This window comes from Macadamia integrifolia, chromosome 2, assembly GCF_013358625.1.
Source record: "Macadamia integrifolia cultivar HAES 741 chromosome 2, SCU_Mint_v3, whole genome shotgun sequence".
Taxonomy (NCBI): domain Eukaryota; kingdom Viridiplantae; phylum Streptophyta; class Magnoliopsida; order Proteales; family Proteaceae; genus Macadamia; species Macadamia integrifolia.
The window spans coordinates 11,299,756-11,320,038 of NC_056558.1; the positions used below are offsets into that span (position 1 = coordinate 11,299,756).

Below are 20,283 nucleotides of genomic sequence, written 5' to 3' on the forward strand. Positions count from 1 at the left end.
ACGGTGGGCCTTCTCCGACAGCCCTATGGGCGTATCGCGGGATGGAGTTCGCGGCTCGTACCCGGAGTATACGCGCACTGTGATTGTAGTAGCACTAAACCAAAGACTTAGTAATGTTGTTTAGGTGGATGTGATTAAAAATGTATTGCATCGCATATAGTGCATATGGTTGTGATTTGTTGTGTGGACTGCTGTGTGGTCCATCTTTCCACTTACTGAGCTAGTGAGCTCATCCCACATGTGTACCTCTTTTAGATGATTTTGTAGGTCATCCATCTGAAGAGCACGGGTCGGGTCCCACAGTTGAATTCAGTATTTCTGCAGATCTGGTTGAGTCAGGGTTGGGCCGGACTTCTTAAAACTCTAGTCCAACCCTGAGTCCCCTTAACTAGGCCCAGACCCAGCTTGACCTTGACTCAGGGCTGCAAAACTTCAACGTAGGCCTAACCCTTCAAGGTTCAGCCTAACCCTTACCCACCTTGATTGGCCCTGATTTTTCAGGGTCGAGCCAGGGTGACCCTGATTGGCCCTAGCCCTGACCCTGATTGACCCTGACTTTGACATTGGTTTGGCATCAAGGGCCGAGTATACTCTGACTCTGACCCTACAAAATATGAAATAACTAAAATATAAAAAAAATATTCATAATAAAGAGAAGATAAAAAAACACAAAGTCACAAATTACTTGTCATGAGGAGAACATTCTAAAGCAAACATTCAAACACTATAATTAACTCCAACTATTATGGTAAACAAAAATGAGATCATCCTAAGAAAGCAAATGATCCAATTTTTTTTTTAATTATTTGTCATGATAAACAAAGAGATCGTCCTAATAAGGTAAACAATCCGAAGATCTCAAAACCCTTGTCATGTTAAACAAAGAGGAGAACATCCTAAGAAAACAAAAAATCAAAAGTCAACATCAAGGGCAAAAACTAGGGCCTAGTAGGGCCAAAACCAAGGTCTAAACTCAGGTACTAAAATTAGGGCCGTGTTGGGCAGGCAAAAAACATCAACCCTTACGATCGGGCCGGCCCGTAAGGCCAAAATTTTTGGGTCGGTACTTGTTCGGGATCAAGGCGGGTTTGGGCCGTCAAGGCCAAACTTGCACCTCTAATCCACACAATCCTTATTGATATCAATATCGAGCTTTGATTTTTTTTATTTTATTTTTTTGGTAGGAATATCGAGCTCTGATGATAATGCTATGTAACCCCAAGGGGGTAACCAAGTTGGCAAGGGGCCTTTGCCTCAGGAAGCGTGTGGCTCTGAGTTCAACATTTCTTACGTCCTTGGGGCCACTCACACGGGGTGTTTAGTGATCTTCACTGCTTTCAGTGAAAGTTGAATGATTCTCATTCAATCTCGGTATGACTCAATCCATGCGATTGTAAGGTCAGTATTGACCCGGAGACTAGTCAGGCCAAAGGCCCATACCCGTTGTCAGCCAAAAAAAAGAAGATGATACTGCTATGTATACAATACCGATACTAAGATCCATTGCGTGGGACATGAAATAAGATCCGGCTTGCTATATATATGATAACAGAAAGGTATCTCTTGATCAACCATATCAGACCATTTTAGCTTTCAGAGGAATGATACCTTGGTTTTTAGGACCATTTACCCTACCCGATTCAGATACCACCGATAGAGTATCGATCAAAACATTTCTTCCATCTTCACTGATCCGTTTCCTTTTTTATCATTTTGTTTTCTTCTTTGAATTTTTAGGTTTCAAGATTAATGAAGAATCGTAGGGTAGGACTTCTGAAAACTAGCTAGTTTTTATTTCTAAATAATCCAGATCACATCTATGCTTATTTGATTCCTTTGTTGTTTGTGGTTCTTACCCGATCTTGCACATGTGGGAATCTTATGCATCGAATACGCCTTCCACCCGTAGTATAGGACTTCAAATCCTTTATTGGTCATATATTTTATATGCTTGTTTGATTTTCTTTGTTGGGCTGTCATGATCTTACCCGGTTTGTTGCTTTCGTTACCTTGGCCACCATTAAAATCACCCAATCAGCCCATTCAATGAACACTGGAACGTTTACTTGTTTCTTGATAAACTCACATAGGGTGTGTTCGTTTGGTATGATTTCAGTGTGAGAATTGGTGAATCCGAAACCAAATCAATAAGTGTAGTTTCAATCACAATTGGTTTGATTTGAGCTCGGTTTTATCATGTATATATAAATAATTATGAGAAAAACAGTTTTTTTGTGCTTCTGATTTTCCGGTTGATATCGGTTTATGTCCAATTTTGGCTTGATTTCATCTGTTTTTAAACCAATTCCACAATACCTCAATCCGAAACCGATCCAGTTAGTTGTGGCTCAATTTGCTTCAGGCTAGTTTAGTTTGGTTCGATTCAGTTCAGTCTCATTTTGACACCCCTAAACCCACAAGAATATAGCTTTGTTCCTCACTTGGTTAATATATTACGAAAAGCATGGTTTTAAGTATCTCCGATACCGATACGATACCCTCCGATACGTATCTTAAATTTAGTCGGCCGATACGATACACACCGATACGATACATTAAATTTTTTAAATCATTTCGTATCGATATATATCCTACAATACATACCGATATGCATCAATACACCACTAATACACATCGATACAATACGACATGCCTCGATACGACTCTATGAAAAATATAAAATTGAGGTAAAATGTATGTTTCGGTATGTATTGGTACGTATCGGTGAGTATTGGTATGTATCGATCGGTACGTATCGATCAGTACGTATCGGTGAGTATCGATACGTATCGGCGCTACGGTCATATAATGGCCAATATGGGTAATTTTTCAGAAAAAAACGATTTTTTGAAGGGTTTTTGTTCCAAAGTTGCTGTCAGCCATATTTCTCTCTAACTAAAGTGGAAATCAAGGTTGGGAACAAAGATTTTACATTTATGGGACAACTACAGACCTTGAATTCTTAGTACGATACCCTCAATTTAGTGTTTATGCATAATACATGTTATCAATAGCTTTTTTTAACAAATTATTTATGCAAAAGTGTTTAAAAAAATGTTTCCTATCCATTTATGTGTGTATCTTTAGCGTATCTTAGTGTATCTCCGATACGATACGATACCCTTCGATACGTATCTTAATTTTGACTGACCGATACGACGACCGATACCGATACTTTAATCCTTGACGAAAAGAATAAAGTGAAGGACCAAATTTTCCCACACCCACGGTCAAAGCAGAATCCCTTAACCAAATGGGTCGGAGAGGGGATTGCACACAACATGGAGGAAATTTCCACCTTCATCCTAGGGGATATTTTAAGAACCTAGGTTAGTGGTTGAACCCTCCTCTATCGATGTAGAAAACTTTCTCAATGAAATAAATATGGTCTCTCTTCATAAACCCAACTTAAATACGGGATTTTATCATTGACACCCCTCACACTGAAATAATTTGTAAATTTAATTTTTGGACAAAGTTCCCTTCGCTATGAGTTGAATTCACCACACAAATCAAAGGCTTAGAAGCCCCGCCTCTCACCACCCCATTGAGTCCCTAGATCCCTCGCGGTGAACAAATTCCCATTCACTGTGGGTGTAGGGAAACTCAGTCCTCAATTTTTTTGTCCTTTTTCATGCCACTTGTGTAATGTGCTTGAAAAATATGCAAGACAACATTATATTTTGGTCATGGCATAATAATGCCACTTATAAATTAATTTTAAAAATTCATATCTTTATCTTAAAAAAAATTTGAGAATAAGACAAGAGCCAATTAAAAGGTGTTAAGTTCTTTAAGATACTCCAAATAAGTAAAATAACTATTAATACCATACACGTAGAACTGGAACCCTAGAACAACTGTGAAAGAATAAAATCATGAACAAACAATCACACAATGAACAAAAGATTTACGTGGTTCGACAAGATTCTCTATGTCCACGGTGAGATGATATCTCATTCCACTATCATTGAAGATTAGGGTTATAGCCATTCGTCTTCACACCTCTCTTAGAATGCTTACAAAGAAATAACCCTCACTAGTCACTACACATGTATAGCAAGCCCTATAAAGAAAATTTACAGAAATACCTACATAGCCTCTAAACAGCCTCTTAACAACCCTACGGAATTTGCCCACTTATGCAAGTGAGGAATACAAGACATCATACCCCCAACAATACATCCACAACCACTAGAACCTCTCATACATGTACTCTCATCCAATCTTTCTCTCCCTTACATGTCCAAGATCGGGCAGTTTGTAAATTAAGTTGATATGCAAGACCTCTCCACCAATATGGCTGGACTGCTGGCAAGACAAGTGCTAGTGTATCTGCAGCAGCAGCCTTCCAAAAGACGAGTATTATCTTCCAGAGGTTTGTACTTCAAGTGCTTTTATTGCTTCTTTGATTCCTTTCTCCCATTTGATCTTCCAATGCAAAAAAAATCGAATTGTAAACCCCAAGGGGTAGCGAAAGTTGGCAAGGGACCTTCATCTCAGGAAGTGTATGATTCTGAGTTCGACTCCTCTTACCTCCTTAGGGTCGTTCACTCAAGGGTGTTTAGTACTCACCACTACTTTCAGAAAGTTGAATGTCTCTCATTCAACCTCAGTATGACCTGGTTCATACGGTTGTGGGATCAGTGTGGACTCGCAGGACTAGTTAGGCCAAAGGCCTAGATATCAGTTGTTAGCCAAAAAAAAAATCAAATTATTAGTATATAATATTGGTCACAAGCATTAAACACTATATTATTCCCTCAATTCATTTCTTGATTGCGTCTATCCTAGTCATTTTTCTTTCAAATTCTTTGCCTATAACAGTCTCCCGAGAGGAAATTCTGTAAAATTAAGAAACAAGTGTGTCATCTAAACAAAAAAGAGTATAATGATAATGATGCACTCCGTGACCCAAAAGGAATCATCAATGCAGAAATACTGAATTCATCTGTCAATCCACCTCATAAAACGCAACAATCCTGCAGAGCAGACCATGGCTGTGAATCAAAACAAAGCAATGAATTGAAGCTTGCAGCTATACTTAATGTAAAAGATCTCTGCTGTTTCTTCTATGTTTTGGGAGCACAGCACAAAAATGGTTGCGCAACGGGAGACACCACTAGTGTGGAGAGATCAACAAGAATTCACTTAGTTTCTGTTGGGAATAATCCCACATCAACTAACTATGGGACCTTAATTGGCTTCATATACCAAGTGGGTCTTTTCACCTAATAATTTTTGGGCTGGATTCATTAGTTTCTTAATCTAACAACCCCTATTCCCTATAACACTTCTTATGCTTCTGACCTAATACCATCTTAGGCTGTATAAATAGTGTTGCCACGTTTAAATGGAGCCTGTGACCATTGGAATATTTTTCCAATGACAATAGGAAAAATTCTACAATTTGGGAAGAAAATATTTGATTCCCTGTAGCTCCAAAGACCAAACTAATTTATGTGAGATTGCATATGCTCTACTGCTACCAAAATCCATCCACATAAAACATAAGATTCAATTTCTACTTCTCATGTTCTTGTTTTCTAGAAAACATAGATAAACCAGTCATAATGCCCACTTTAAGTTAGCAAATCACGAGGGATTCTCAACCAGAAAGTAAGTAATTCGGTAGACACATACCATTCAGAGCAGGGGAGATTGTACATACAAGATGAAGTGATTGAATACATTACCATTAGTGTCTGACCCCTATATTTTCAGTTACTGGTGTGTTATATACATGGTTTTAAGTATCGGTGCGTATCGTGCTGTATCGGCCGATACGTATCCGTATCGATAGGCATCGGCACGATACATACCGATATGTATCATGAAAATTTTAAAACCCTTATGTATCGATACATATCCTACGATACACACCGATACACCACCGATACGCACCGATACTCTATGAAAAATTCAAAATTGAAGCGAAATGTACGTTTCGATATGTATCGATACGTATCGATATGTATCGGTGCGTATCAGTATGTATCGACCGATACACACCGATACGTACTGATACGGTCATAAAATGGCCAAAATGGGTAATTTTTTAGAAAAACATAATTTTTTAAGATGTTTTTGTTCCAAAGTTGCTGCCAACCATTTTTCTCTCTAACTAAAGTGGAAATCAAGGTTGGGAACAAGGATTTTACATTTATGGGACAATTACAAACCTTGGATTCTTAGTGCGATACTCTCAATTTACTGTTTATGCATAATACATGTTATATATAACTTTTTTTAACTATTTTTTTTATGCAAATGTGTATAAAAAAGTGTTTCCTATCCATTTATGTACGTATCTTTAGCGTATCTCCGATACGATACGATACCCTCCGATACGTATCTTAATTTTGGCCTACCGATACAACGACCGATACCGATACTTTAATCCTTGGGTGACACAATCGAATGGTCATGGGCAACCAAAATTTGAAGCCACCGCTTGGAAAGGTTTTCACACTATCTTAAGGTTCACAAACCCTTATAGGGTTTTAGTATGTTCTCCAAAAATACCCTCCTGATGCCCTCTTGCACACATTTGAATTCCCTTTCTCCGTGGCTTGGGGGAAAACTCGATTCACGTATCACAAACCCATTAAACATTCATAGACACACAATTGAATGAGAAAGGGAGTAACTTAAAACTCAACGTTTTAATTTTCTAGTCCTCTTTCTTGGACCCATTTTAGAAAAACAACAAAAGTAGCTCTCTCCCCCCTCTCTTCTTGTACAGTCGGAGGCTTATGAAGCTATGAAGTGAAAACCCTCAAAACCTTCGTCTATTAGCAATAGGAAAAATAGAATGTATTTAAAACCTCCCAAGAGAACATTGCCACTATGACTTGTATTTAATTATTTATAGCTTTTCATTAATGATAGCAAATTAAAGTATTTACCCAAAAGAGGTGATGCTTCATTTTTTTCAAGTATAGTATCTTCATTTGGCACCCCACACACCCACCCCCACCCCCACGGCCCCACCCCACCCCACCCCACCCCAAAAACACAAAAAAATCTTCATTTTAATCGGGTTCCAAAACCGGGATCGATCGATCGAAACTGGGGAGTTCTTAAGTTCTAGCCTCAGAGGAGAAAGAAATCAAGAAACTGTACTTGAAAGTCGAAACAAGTAAGGGGTCATTAGGAGGAAGAAACTTTACTTGAAATATCGCACCTTGAGTATTACATACCTTTTCTTGGCAACGTTTCGTGAGAAGGTGTTTTCAGAGAAGGCTTCAAATTGCTCTTCCTTCGACCCATTTAGAAACGAAGGCTTCACAGGTTTTCAGTTGCGCCATACGCTTCCTCCAACTGTGCAAAAGGGAGGACGGGGGTTTGGGGTTGAAGTTAGAGATTAATAATTTGATTGTTCTTCTAAAATGGGTCGAAGTAAGAAGACTAGAAAGTTGCAGAAACGGTGAGTTCTGGTTCCTCTCTTTGGTAGCATCATGCCCTTCTTGAGGATTGAGTTTGTTTGATATTTGAAGTTCCGGTTGCTGCTATCTGTGATTCGATGAATTTTATATCAGGGTTTTGAGACTAAAAGAAAAAAAGAGGGTTTTAGGCTTTGTAACGGTATTCTATAAAATCACTTCACTTCTTTGTGGAACATGTATGATGGTATGTGTGAACATAAATTTTGCTTATAGTGTTCGTAACAGTACATTCCTCATCTAGGGATTTGTTATGGAAATCAAAAGGTTCAAAATTAAAGCAATATGATTTTTAATGCATTTTAGGTTTCTGAAAACCATCCAGTATTTTAATCTCATAGTTTAAAAATTGCTTTAGATTATATAATACCTAGGCCTTACATTCTGATTCAAAATTATGTCTTGTTTGAATTTAATCAGTATTATCTAGTTTTATAAAGCATATTAGAATCTGAATAATAAGTTTAAGTTTTGAACCTCAAAGTTCTGTATTGGGATATAGAATTTCTAGGAGCTGTAATTGGAACTTTAAATCTGTCTTCTCTTAAATATTGAGGTAATGTACAAAAGGTTCTAAAGTTGTTGACTTAATGCTGTGTATAGGGTGGAAGAAAAAGAGAGTGCAAAAAGAAGAATTCTGGTAGAAGAGCAAAGGCCATGGTCTGACCTACCAACAGAGCTCCTCATGCTCGTTGAATCCAGTCTCAGCCTGGAAGACAGCATTCGTTTTTCATGTGTATGTAAGAACTGGCATTCCCTGCATCGTTCACATCGGGTGGTCAACCAGTCCCCATTGCTTTTGTTCCCCCAACTTGACGATGGCTTATGTGAGTTTTTTGACCCTTCACAGCGGAAGTCTTATTTTAGACACATCCCAGAGTTAGTCAATGCAGTGATTTGCTGCAGCAAAGATGGTTGGCTTTTGCTGTCCAAAATTGATGGGATTTCCTTACTAAATCCCCTCACCAAGTCAAAAATTGATCTTCCTTATTTTGATCCTTATCAATTTGATGAACTAGAAGTTACCTTATCTTGTGGTCCGACATCACCTGGCTGCATGGTTTTTGCAATTGGAGATACCAATCCAGATGTTTCTATAAGCATTTGGCATTACGGAGATGCACAGTGGACAAACATTAACTTCCAGAATGACTTGCACTTCCCTGTTTGTGGTAGTACTCCAGTTTTCTGTGGGGGGTTATTTTATTGTTTGAATAATTTTAGTTTTAATATGGTAGGGGTTTTTGACCCAAAGGAATATACATGGAGTATCCTTACTGTACCTCAACCAATTCAATATATTCGTCGGAGATATCAGTGGAGAGCTGTATATATGGCTGAATGCAAGGGAGAGCTTTTATTTGTACACATACTTTATCCTGCCAAGCCAACTATATTCAAGTTGGATTTGAGTGAGATGAGATGGATAGAAATAAGGAGCTTGGATGGTGAAACACTTTTTGTCAGCGGAGCATGTTCTCTTTCAGAATCTGAAATCCCAAGAATATTAAGGAATAGTGTCTATCTTCCAAGGTTTCGTCGATATGGAAATCGGTGCTACTTTTATTCTCTTGAGTACTGTAGGTATTATCCTACTATGCAGTGCCCTGATTGGAAGAGGGACAAACTTTTCAGTGCTGTTTGGATTCAACCACCTAAGGTGACTCAACCTTTATTCGAAGAGCTCGACTGAGATTATGCTTGTTTTAGGTAAGACTTATCATGTATTGATTTTATCTTCTGAAAATGGAAAATTTTATTGCATTCTAATTGTGCTTGTGTAAACTGACATTCTAATTGTGCTTGTGTAAAGAGTTATTTACTAAAGGTTTCCTGCAAATTGGGAAAATCATCCGGACTCCTGATACTGATACCACATTGTGTTGTTCAACCAGTTTTGTGAAACAACATTGAAGCATGTTCCTCATCAGTTCTATGGCCATCTGGTTTTTATAACTGAGGGACGGAGATAAAACAAAAATTAAGTGATCAATTAATACCAAAAGGGGAGGGGAGGTGGGTTGGGTGGGTTGGTGGGTGGGGCGAATCAGAGGAATTCACTGATAGTCACCAAGAAAATGGTGGTTAATTTAAAACTACTATTATACTTAAAACAAATACAGAGAGAGAGAGAGAGAGAGAGTTTCCTTAAGTGTATTAATGTTATAAGAGATTAAAAGCTGAGCATCCATGCAGCCACTTTGAAGTTCCTTCTGCTTACTCATTTACCATCATCTCTCTTAGACCTACAGAATGAGAGCATAAAGTTGCTGCCTTAACTGATAGATTGAGACCCAAATTATATTTAAAAAAGGGTTTCAATAAAAGGCACAGCGATGGTAGCCAACATAAAATCAAAACATATTCTTTACTCATGACAAAAAACCCAACACTTTCCTTGTTTCTCTTCATTCATTTATTCTACCTGATAATTGATTATGTTCTTCCTTATAAAAATTGGAGGATTCCCATTGGTAAGCAAACTTAAGGCAAAGAAAAAAAAAACTCTTAGTAGTTAAGAAACTTGATGATAATCAGAGTTCAGTAAGCTAGAAAAGAAAGGATTCCTTATGTTCAGAGACTTTAAAACTGAATACCCTTATCAGATCCCAAACTTTATGTCTGTAGTACAGGGCCTTGAAGGGCTGATCATGAATTCATAGTATTAAATCTGAGGGAATTGTTGAACATGCTCTTTTCATCTTGCGTGCAGTGAAAAATTCAAAACCAACTCAAACACTTCATGGGTTTCTAGAAGCCTAAGGAATTAGGATTCAGACTTCAACCAGAATCGCAGCAACACGTTTAGAAGCCAGATTTCAAAAGAAACTGAAATCCAAGAATCGAAATGGGCTAAAAATCTGGTCGAATGTCAGATTAATGGAGAAGGAATTCTGGATCAAATCTGATGGATGGATCTGAAGTTGGTGGATAGTTCTAGTTGGGGTAGGATTCTAGAAACAGAACTCAGATTAGCAATTAAGGAAAGTTCAGACCAATAATTATGAACTGATTTTATGGATAAACAGTAGCTTGAAACTATAACAGCAAACATAAATCAGATCTGAAAGATCAAGCCTCGAAACTGGTATATAGAAAATCTTTAGTGAGAAGGATTTCGAGAAATCAGTGTGAAAATTGGATTTTTAAGTTCAGAATAGGAATTCGAAAAAAAAAATGACTTACTGTAACATATGTTTTTTTCTTTGTTATGTACTGCAATCATATTTTTGGATATGCACATAAAGTACATTTAACGATGCTTTTTTTTTTTTTGGTAGCAACATTGATTATGATCATATTTTTGACAGGATAGAAGGCTTTGGCAAGTAGGTCATCTTTGATGGCAGGATTGTACTATAGAATCATAGATAGCACAATAGCAATAATGATTGAGTTTTCCATATTGACTTGGAAGTGATTGAATCCCATTGGGAACATTGACATGTCTTCCATGTTCTGAGGGTTGGCGATGAGATGGTTATAAGGGTTGGAGTTGATGAAACCGTTATGGAATATCAGTTGCATGCAGGTGTGTGTGTGTGTGGAGAAGTTCCAACCACAGCACTCTTCTTTTCTTCATTTAAATCTCTTTATGAAAAGCAAATAAATCTTCTTTAACAATTTTTATTGTTCACTTTTCTAGGATAGGAGTGAGACCTCTCGGCCACTATTGAAGAGTAGGGTTTGGCAATCTTTTCGTCATTGCAGCAACCATGGTGGCAGCGAAGAGACTCATTAGAGCATCAACAACCGGCTCCCGCTTCATAAGAAAATCAGAGATAGGAGTACTACGCATTGTTGTCAAAATTTGGAGCGACGCTGATCTGGGTACTGCTTGTGGCAAATACTTTAGGGTCTGCTGCCCCAGTATTACTAACCCAGGGAATTCTGATATTATCAACAATAATTACAGTATGATCCGACCGACCATGACCCGATGGATTGATTCGACTTGGAGGAGTACATATATGTATTATTATTTTATTGAGCAAGTGTTGTGAGATTTATGGTTTTTTTCGATTTAGAGTTTTTGGGCGAGAGTTTCTGGCTGCGATTTCGGGTGTTCTTGAGAGATCTCCATTGTAAACATTGTTTCAATGTAGTGAATCATTTTCTTTTCCGCCCGAAAACGTAGCACCCGACATTGGTGTGTGAACCTCGTTAAATCTTTGTTTGTGTCATACGTAAATCTATTTGTTTTTATCGCCTTTCTTTGGTGTTTGTTCATATATGTACAGAAAATCGTTAAGTTTATCACTGCAGAAAGGCTTATAAACGATCAAAAAATACCATTGTCATAGCTTACACATTTTAGGTGCCAAAGCACCCATTTCTTGTAGTGTTTTTAACCTATAAATACCACAATATTCTTTTTATGAGACTAAAAACAGAGCCTTGTACATTATAAGCCCCTCAGGCTGTTCCATTTAAGAAAAAACACAGCCTTTTGGATCTTTACAAGGATTAGGTATTTTCCTTGTGTTCTTTGATATTCAGGTATCACAATGCTTGTCAAACTTTAAAATGATTCAAGATGAGATTGTGTTAGTTTAAAACACGAGCGTCATTTGAATCTCATTACAAGCCCAAGAATTCTATGACATAGAGACAACACAATACTTTGATAATAAAATATTGAACTTCTTTTATTGGATAGAATTTTGAATCCTATAAATGAAACTATGAATTCAATAAATATAAATCAACATAAACTATGACCTATAGTTATCAAATTACAATTGAAACACATCCTTCAATGAGAATCCTATTTTAAACTTAGTTTTTTTTTCCCCCCCCTAAGATGAGAAAAGATTTTACAGAATCCCAATGTTAGGAAACAACAACACAGCAAAACAGTGATAGAAAAAAAAAAAATCACACACACACACACACACGATTTGCGTGGTCACCCAAGATGGGCTATTTCCATGGCTGAGCGATAAATCAAAGCTTCACTATTCTACTGAAGAAATTACAAAACCTTAACTTGCACCTCGTTAGAAGATCACGCCTTATATATAGTGTCTTGACGCATTGCAATATAAAGAAACCCTAATTCCTAAAAGTAAAAAAACTGCCATAGATGATTCCCAAAATTAGCATATATAAATTAAATATATTATTTCATTTAGAACAATTGAGTCAAACATTAAATCGGTAACCAAAATGTTTTATAAGCATGCCATCTTGGTAACAAATTAGAGCATATTTCCACATTTGCTACACATAATAATTCAATTTTAGGAAACGAAAAACGAAACATACTTTTTATTGTTTCTTTCTCTATGTCGGTCTGAATTAAGAAACATTTCATTTGTTGAAATGTAACAATAGCCAATATAATTGTTTTGAGATTTCATTACATATACGGAAAGAAGTCGATAGAAAGTCCCAGAAGACAGTATGGTGGTGCACCCTAAGTATTGAATCCCAACCATGGTTCAACATAACCGATTTAGGGTTTCATTATATATATATGAAAAGAAGTCGATAGAAAGACCTAGAAATGCCTAGAACTCAGAATGGCGGCGCACCCTAATCCCAACCATGTTTCAACATAACCGATTTAGGGTTTCATTATATATAAGAAAAGAAGTCGATAGAAAGCCCTAGAAAGAACCCAGAATGGTGGCGCACCCCGATCCCAACCATGTTTCAACATAACTGATTTAGGGTTTCATTATATATACGAAAAGAAGTCGACAGCATGCCCTAGAAATGCCTAGAACTCAGTATGGCACTGCACCCTAAGTATTGAATCCCAACCAAACCTACATATCTTTGTTGTTGTCAATAAAAAATAATCTATGCTTTTCTGTTTTGGGTAATCAAGATCACGCTCTTAGTTCATTGATGAAGATTGAAGCCCTAGTTCTTGTTTTTCACCAGGTATGAGTAAACAAACTCATCTTTTTTCTTTTTCATTAGAATCAAAATATTAGCCCCCAAATTTCAATGCATTTGTAGTTGGATAAACACAAATAGCTTTATTGGCTGATTTGGAGATCACATATCATCAACAACACTCACTTCTGGGGATAAGGTTGCATAGCCTAGACCTTGCACATAGGGGAACCTCATGCACCAGGTATGTAAATAAATAAAACAACCCTAAATCTTTGCTCTTATAGATAAAAGAAGGCTCTAACTTTGTGATTTTAGTAATCAAGATCGTGATCTTAACCCACAAATGAAGTTGAAGCCCTAATGCCATATATCTCTCCAAGCATGATTCAAACTGTTCCTATTTTTCTATTAAGTTTATTTATTTTTTTTTTTTATTATTTTTTTTTTTTTTAAGTTTATATGAATTCAAATTGGAAAAATTCCTTGTCAACAAGCTTTCATGGTGTTTTCCAGTAGCTATTTATCTTTCCTTCTTCATGTTTATTGTGGTGGTAGTTAAATATTGCGGATTCAATTCCTCTCTGTAAAGTCTAGGAACCAGAGAGTGATCACACGGCTAGGAGGACCCAGACATGCATCCCATGGTCACCCCAGATGTGGAATCACTCTTTGATCCCTGGGATCTGCGGAGAGGAATCCTATCCAAATATTGCATGTGATGAATAAAACTCACTATGTTTTGTCGAAATCACATATGATCTACAAATCACAGCTTATGGATGCAGATTGATGCTAGCCCTATTCTCATTTTTCCTTCATCAGGTATGTCTCAAAAAAATTCACATGTGACTCGTTACTTTTTTTTTTCTTTTTTAAGATTTCCTATATAGATGCATTTCCATAATTGTGGTTGATTTTTTCCTGTACAATGTGATGATTTTTTTTTTTTTTTTTTTGCGTGGGTTTGTTTGTAACCGAGAACCTTTGTAATCAGACAGTTTTTTGACCAAATGATGTGTTATTTATTTAAGAGGGCTAAAGATGTTAATTTTTAATAACATGATACTTCTCCAAAATAATGTAAAATCTAAATGTGGATCAGGTTCCCGTGCAAATGATCCACATTCCACACATATAATCCACCATAGAGTTTTTCCTTGCATGGGTTCTATGTCTGTCGATCTATCTCGAGTTATATTCTTATATGAGAACTTGATATGCTCTCGCAATATCTCCAATTTTAAAAGAACTAACTGAGGTGTGATGGAACTTGGTTGTTGACTTCCCACCAAATTTTGAGGAATTGGACTGAATCGATTGAAATCAGTTGGATTAGGTTGGTACTGATTTTGACTGATCCTGATTCTTGATCGATCGTCGTATCCAGACAAGGGGTAATATGATTAAAAAAAAAAAAAAAATTGAAATCAGGGGTATTTCTGTCCGATTCGGATCGCTATCGGATGAGTAACGGCCTTGATCAATACCCCGTTCCCGATACCGAGTTCTCAACCCATGCTTCCCGGCGGCAACTTCTTCGTCGGTTCGTCTATCGGTTACCTCCCTTCCTTCCAACAGCAATCTCATTGGAGCTTCATATCGCTCTATTGTTCTGCATTGAACGGACAGAGAATTGCAGCCTATTAAGTTGCTTTATGTCGAAGACAGTGTTGGATGGATTCATAGTGACTTGTTTCTTCGCTGCATCTCTGATCAATTTTCAGTAACAGAAACATAGAAAAGAGTGGTTTCAGTTGCCCATGGCGATGATCCACTACTGTAGATGATACCCAAGTCGATACCCATAGCCTTCCCAGAAATTTCAGCATTAACGAAAATCTCCTTGATGATCCAAAACGGTTCTCTCAATCAAAACTAAAAAGACGGTCGAATCAGTATTCAATTCCAAGAAGCTCTATACAGGAACTTCTTCTCTGTTTCATAGTGAGATTTGAGGAGGGTTGGAAGCAGGAGGTGGGTTTTGTATGATTCTTTAAAGAGAATTCATTCGTAGAGGTTTCTAGAGAATGCTTTTGCCCCAATTTCAATTCTGCTCCCAAACCCATGACCTCTGTTTCAGCTCATCCCATCACTACCTTCTTATCTCTCTCCACCATAGATTGAGATAAGGGTTATTGTGAATTTTGGGCTTGGTCTCACCATACTTTCTTGAAATGGGAACTCAATTTTGAGTCCCTTTTTGGAGGCTCTGTTAACTTCCCATGTGTACAAATTTGCAGGTATTTGATTGTAGAACTTTAGATTCTTCCATAAGTTGGTGAAAAGATTATGTAGGATTTCTGATAGTAACAGCCAACCATCCTTGCTGTTACTGTGAATACATCTTTGATAACACTTTGAAAGAACTTGCATATGCTAATGGCAGAAGAGGAAGGGGGACAGAAGTCATGGGATTAGTTGCATGCTATTGGTTGGATGGGCAAAGATGGAGTTTCCATGGTAGGACTGGAGCCTGTAGAGGACCCACAAACAAATCCAAAATGTGAATTAACTATGAATGAATGACCTGGAGAACCTTATTTGACACCTCTAACTCTTTAGTGAAGAACATTTTCATGAGCATGCAACCCAGAGTAGAGGAGACACAATGAAGATTGAGATTTGAGGAATTTAGTTGCAATGAAGAACCATTGTTAGGAAGTACATAGTAGGATAATACCTATGGTCCTTCAGAGAATAGAAGTAGCACCGATTTCCATATCGAATGAAACCTTGGAAAATTTCCTTGATATTCTTGGGATTTCAGATTCCAAAAGAGAACGCTCCTAACTGACAATAAGTGTTTTCACCCTCCAAGCTCCTTGTTTCTACCCATCTCATGTCACACAAGTCTAGCTTGAATATTGTGGGATTCTCAGGATAAAAAATGTGTACAAATAAAAGCTTTCCCTTGAATTCCGCCATAGATATATACAACTCTCCACTGATATCTCAGATCACTATAATGAATAGGTTGAGGAACAGGAAGGATACTCCAAGTATATTCCTATGGGTAAAAAACCCCTGCTACCATATTAAAATTCTAATTATTCAAACAATAGAATAATCCATTACAGAAAACTGGACTACTCCCATAATCAGAGAAGTGCAAGTTATTCTGGTAGTTAATGGTAATCCACTGTGCGTCTCCAGAAGGCCAAATGCTTATAGAAGCATCTGGATGGGTATATCCAATTGCAAAAACCATGCAACCAGGGGATGTTGGACCACAAGATAAGGTAACTTCTAGTTCATGATCAAATTGATAAGGATCAAAATAAGGAAGATCAATTTTTGAGTTGTGAAGGGATTTAGTAAGTGAATCCCATGAAGTTTGGACAGTAGAAGCCATCCATCCTTGCTGCAGTAAATCACTGCATTGAATAACTCTGGGATGTGTCTAAAATTAGACTTTCAGCTGTGAAGGGTCGAAGAACTCACATATGCCATCATCAAGTAGGGGGGACAAAAGGCAAGGCGATTTGTTTACCACCAGATGTGAATGATGCAGGGAATGGTAGTTCTTACATACACATGAAAACGAATGTTGTCTTCCAGGCTGAGACTGGATTCGATGAGCTCGAGGAGATCTATTCGTAGGTCAGACCATGGCCTCTACTTTTCAAACATAATTCTTCCTTTTGCACTCTCATTTTCCCCCCCAACCTATACACACCAATAAGTGAACAGCCGTGACTAGTTTGTAAGAACGGTTTTTTTTGGGGGGGGGGTGTCAAGGTAGGGATTTCTCCATTACAATTGCGTTAGATCAAGGATTTGCTTTAGGCCCTTATCTATTTGTGCTTTTATCATGGATGACTTTACCGGAGACATTCAAGATGAGATTCCTTGATGTATGCTTTTTGTTAATGATATCGTTTTTGTTAGATCAAACACCAAGAAATACGAAAATAAATAGACAAAAGATTCGCACAACACAGAGATTTAACGAGGTTCACACACCATGGTGGTGTGCTACGTCCTCGGGCAAAGGAGAAGATGTTTCACTATGCAGAAGAGAGATTACACTCAAGCAGCGGCGAGAAAACTCGCCCTGAAACCCTAACTCAAAAGCCCCCCCAAATACAATGACTCTCTCAACAAGACAACAGTACATTATATATACTCCAAGCCGTGGGTCGACCCATCGGGTAACAGTCAATCTGGTCGAACCATTTGGGTCGCCACCAAAATATGTTGGATCGGGTCAATCTTAATAAACGGGTCAAGAATTTGAGTCAAACTTAATAGTTTTTGTGGATGAAACAAACGCAAGGATTAATGCCAAAGTGGAACTATAGAGAGATTGATATGTAGAACTAAGACGAAATATATGGTGCGTAAGTTTAGCCATATTGAGATGGATAATGGGGTGGTGAATATTGATGAGAGGGACATACCTCAGTGTGAGTATTTTAGATACCTAGGATCAAGGAATTGTATTGGGGGAATCTACAAAAGGTTCTACTGTTGTTGACTTAATGGTGTTTATAAGTTGGAAGAATAAGAGTGCAAAAGGAAGAATTCTGGTAGAAGACCAGAGGCCATGGTCGGACCTACCAATAGAGCTTTTTGAACTTATTGAATCCAGTCTCAGCCTGGAACACAACATTCATTTTTCATGTGTATGTAAGAACTCGCATTCCTACATCGTTCATGTTGGGTGGTCAACCAATATGTGAGTACTTTGATTCTTCACAGCGGATGTCTTATTTTAGCCACATCCCAGAGTTATTCAATGCAGCGATTAACTGCAGCAAGGGTGGATGGTTTTTGCTGTCCAAAATTCATGGGATTTCCTTATTAATCCCTTCACAACTCAAAAATTGATCTTCCTTATTTTGATCATTATCAATTTGATCGTCAACCAGAAGTTACCTTATCTTGTGGTCCGACATCCCCTGGTGCATGGTTTTTGCAATTGGAGATAACTATCCAGGTGTTTCTGTAAGCATTTTGGAGATTCACAGTGGACTACCCTGAACTACCAGAATGATTTTCACTTTTCTGCATATGGAAGTACTCCAGCTTTCAGTGATGGGTTATTTTATTGTTTGAATAATTACAATTTTAATATGGTACTGACCCTAAGGAATATACTTGAAGTATCCTTCCTTTACCTCAACTATTAGTTATACTAATCTGAGACATAAATGGAGAGCTGCATATATAGATGAATTCAAGGGAGATCTTTAATTTGTACACATACTTTATCATGAGAAGCCAATTGTATTCAAGTTGGACTTGTGTAAAATGAGATGGGTAGAAATGAGGAGTTTGGATGGTGAAACGCATCTCAGTGGCGCATGTTCTCTTTCAGAATCTGAAATCCCTAGATTATCAAGGAATAGTTTCTACCTTTTAAGACTTTGTTGATTTGGAAATCGGTGCTATTTTTTTTTCTCTAGAGGACTGTAGGTGGTATCGTACTAATGTTGTTAATGTAATGGAAATTCTCAACCAAGCATACAGAGGGATAGGAAAAGAGAAGAGGGTGTAGGGGGTGGGGATAGTAGTTCATATCATTTAAATGCAGAAGATGCAAGCTACTAGTTTCTGTAACAAAGCAATCATATTTTTGGATATGCACATACAGTACCTTTAACAATGATTATGATCATAAATAGTAAAAGCTTAAATTGTTTCCTGTTTTTAGTCCAGATCTGAGCATGAACATGATATGTCATAGTTTTGACAAGCTGGATGGCCTTGGTAAGTTGATCATCTTTGATGGCCGGATTGGACTATATATAGCGCAGTAGCAATGCTGATGAAATCAAGTTTCTGACCACCTAGAGCTCCAATGGCAACATCATTTGGTTTTCCACATTGACTGAAAAAAAAATAATCCCATTGGGAACATTGACATGCCTTCCATGTTATGAAGCTTGGTGATGGAGATGGTAATGAGGGTTGGAGTTGATGAAATCAATATATAGAATCTCAGTCGTTTGCAGTTGTGTGTATGTCTGTGGAGGGTTGTGAATTGGAGAAAAAACTTTTGTTCATGTCATAGAGATGCCTAGGGTAGTGAGCCTGGCATCGGTCAGTTGCCAGAGTTACTTTCAACCCAGGTTGGTTCAACATGTTTCATGGTATGTGGAGCCCTATGAAGAAGTCATGCATCCATTACCAAATTGTAGATAACATTAGTAACATTTGAAAGAATAAGTCCTGTAGAAGAGCCGGGGGGTGGGGGAGGCTTAGGATCATAATTTCCCAACTTATAGAACTTATCTTATACATACATTCTTAGCATCATGAAAAGTGATGCAGATTTTGCGGGCAACTTAAAATTGAGGCAATGGCAGGAATTTCTGCGATGCTGGGAGGAAAATAGATGTAAAGAGAAAAATGGGTGGTTGAATGTTATTTGTTTGGCTACTTATATATCTACTCTGTTTGAGAAGTAAAGGGATAGGGGGGTTTCTGTGCAATTTTCAGATTATACAAGTGCAAACTAGACAGTGTGGTATTCTTCAGTACTGCCCTGCATTTTTGGACTTGTATGGAGATAAGAATTGAGGAAAATAGACTTTGGAAGACAAGGTTTTAACTCTGATTTAGAGTTGTTTCATCAAAATAAGAAGAAAGGAAATTCTTTTTTACTTATTTGAGATTTGCACTCACCATGGAAGTTGGCTCTTTATCTCATTGCAGTGGGCAGGAGCCGACCCCATTTAGTCGTGATAAGGTTTAGTTGAATTTTTTGCAGTGTTGTGAAGACATTTCTTATTTGTACTTCCAAGGAATCTCAAGCATTTGACATGCAGCTAATGTTTATTATAATATACTTTAAGAGATTTTTTTTTTCTTCCCTACCCCCTCCAGAATGGAGATTGAAAAATTAGCTTCCATGAATGGCTAAACAGAGAATTCATAATGGTTGGTTAAAAGAAGTGGACAGCTACTTTGTTACGGTGGCATTCTTGTCAATTTGGAAGGCCTTGATATGGACATCAGTTGAGATTGCTAATTTCAATCTGAG

At 37.6% G+C, this 20,283-nt stretch overlaps 1 protein-coding gene across 4 annotated transcripts; it reads left to right on the plus strand.

Moving 5' to 3' along the window:
* The first annotated feature begins 7,036 nt into the window (after positions 1–7,036).
* LOC122094347 (F-box/kelch-repeat protein At1g57790-like) lies at positions 7,037–11,675 on the plus strand. 4 transcript variants are annotated; one of them, XR_006144746.1, is made up of 4 exons: positions 7,037–7,429; positions 8,049–9,155; positions 10,762–10,977; positions 11,092–11,675. XR_006144746.1 is itself a non-coding variant. In XM_042665127.1 (3 exons), the coding sequence occupies exons 1-2, from the start codon at positions 7,392–7,394 to the stop codon at positions 9,136–9,138; spliced, it is 1,128 nt and encodes a 375-aa protein (XP_042521061.1). In that variant the 5' UTR covers positions 7,037–7,391; the 3' UTR covers positions 9,139–9,155; positions 11,092–11,675. The 4 variants fall into 4 exon arrangements, 1 of the variants encoding a protein (XP_042521061.1); XR_006144744.1 differs by having other exon boundaries at positions 7,038–7,429; positions 10,757–10,977; XR_006144748.1 differs by having other exon boundaries at positions 7,038–7,429; positions 10,757–10,977; positions 11,097–11,675.
* Positions 11,676–20,283: the final 8,608 nt, after the last annotated feature.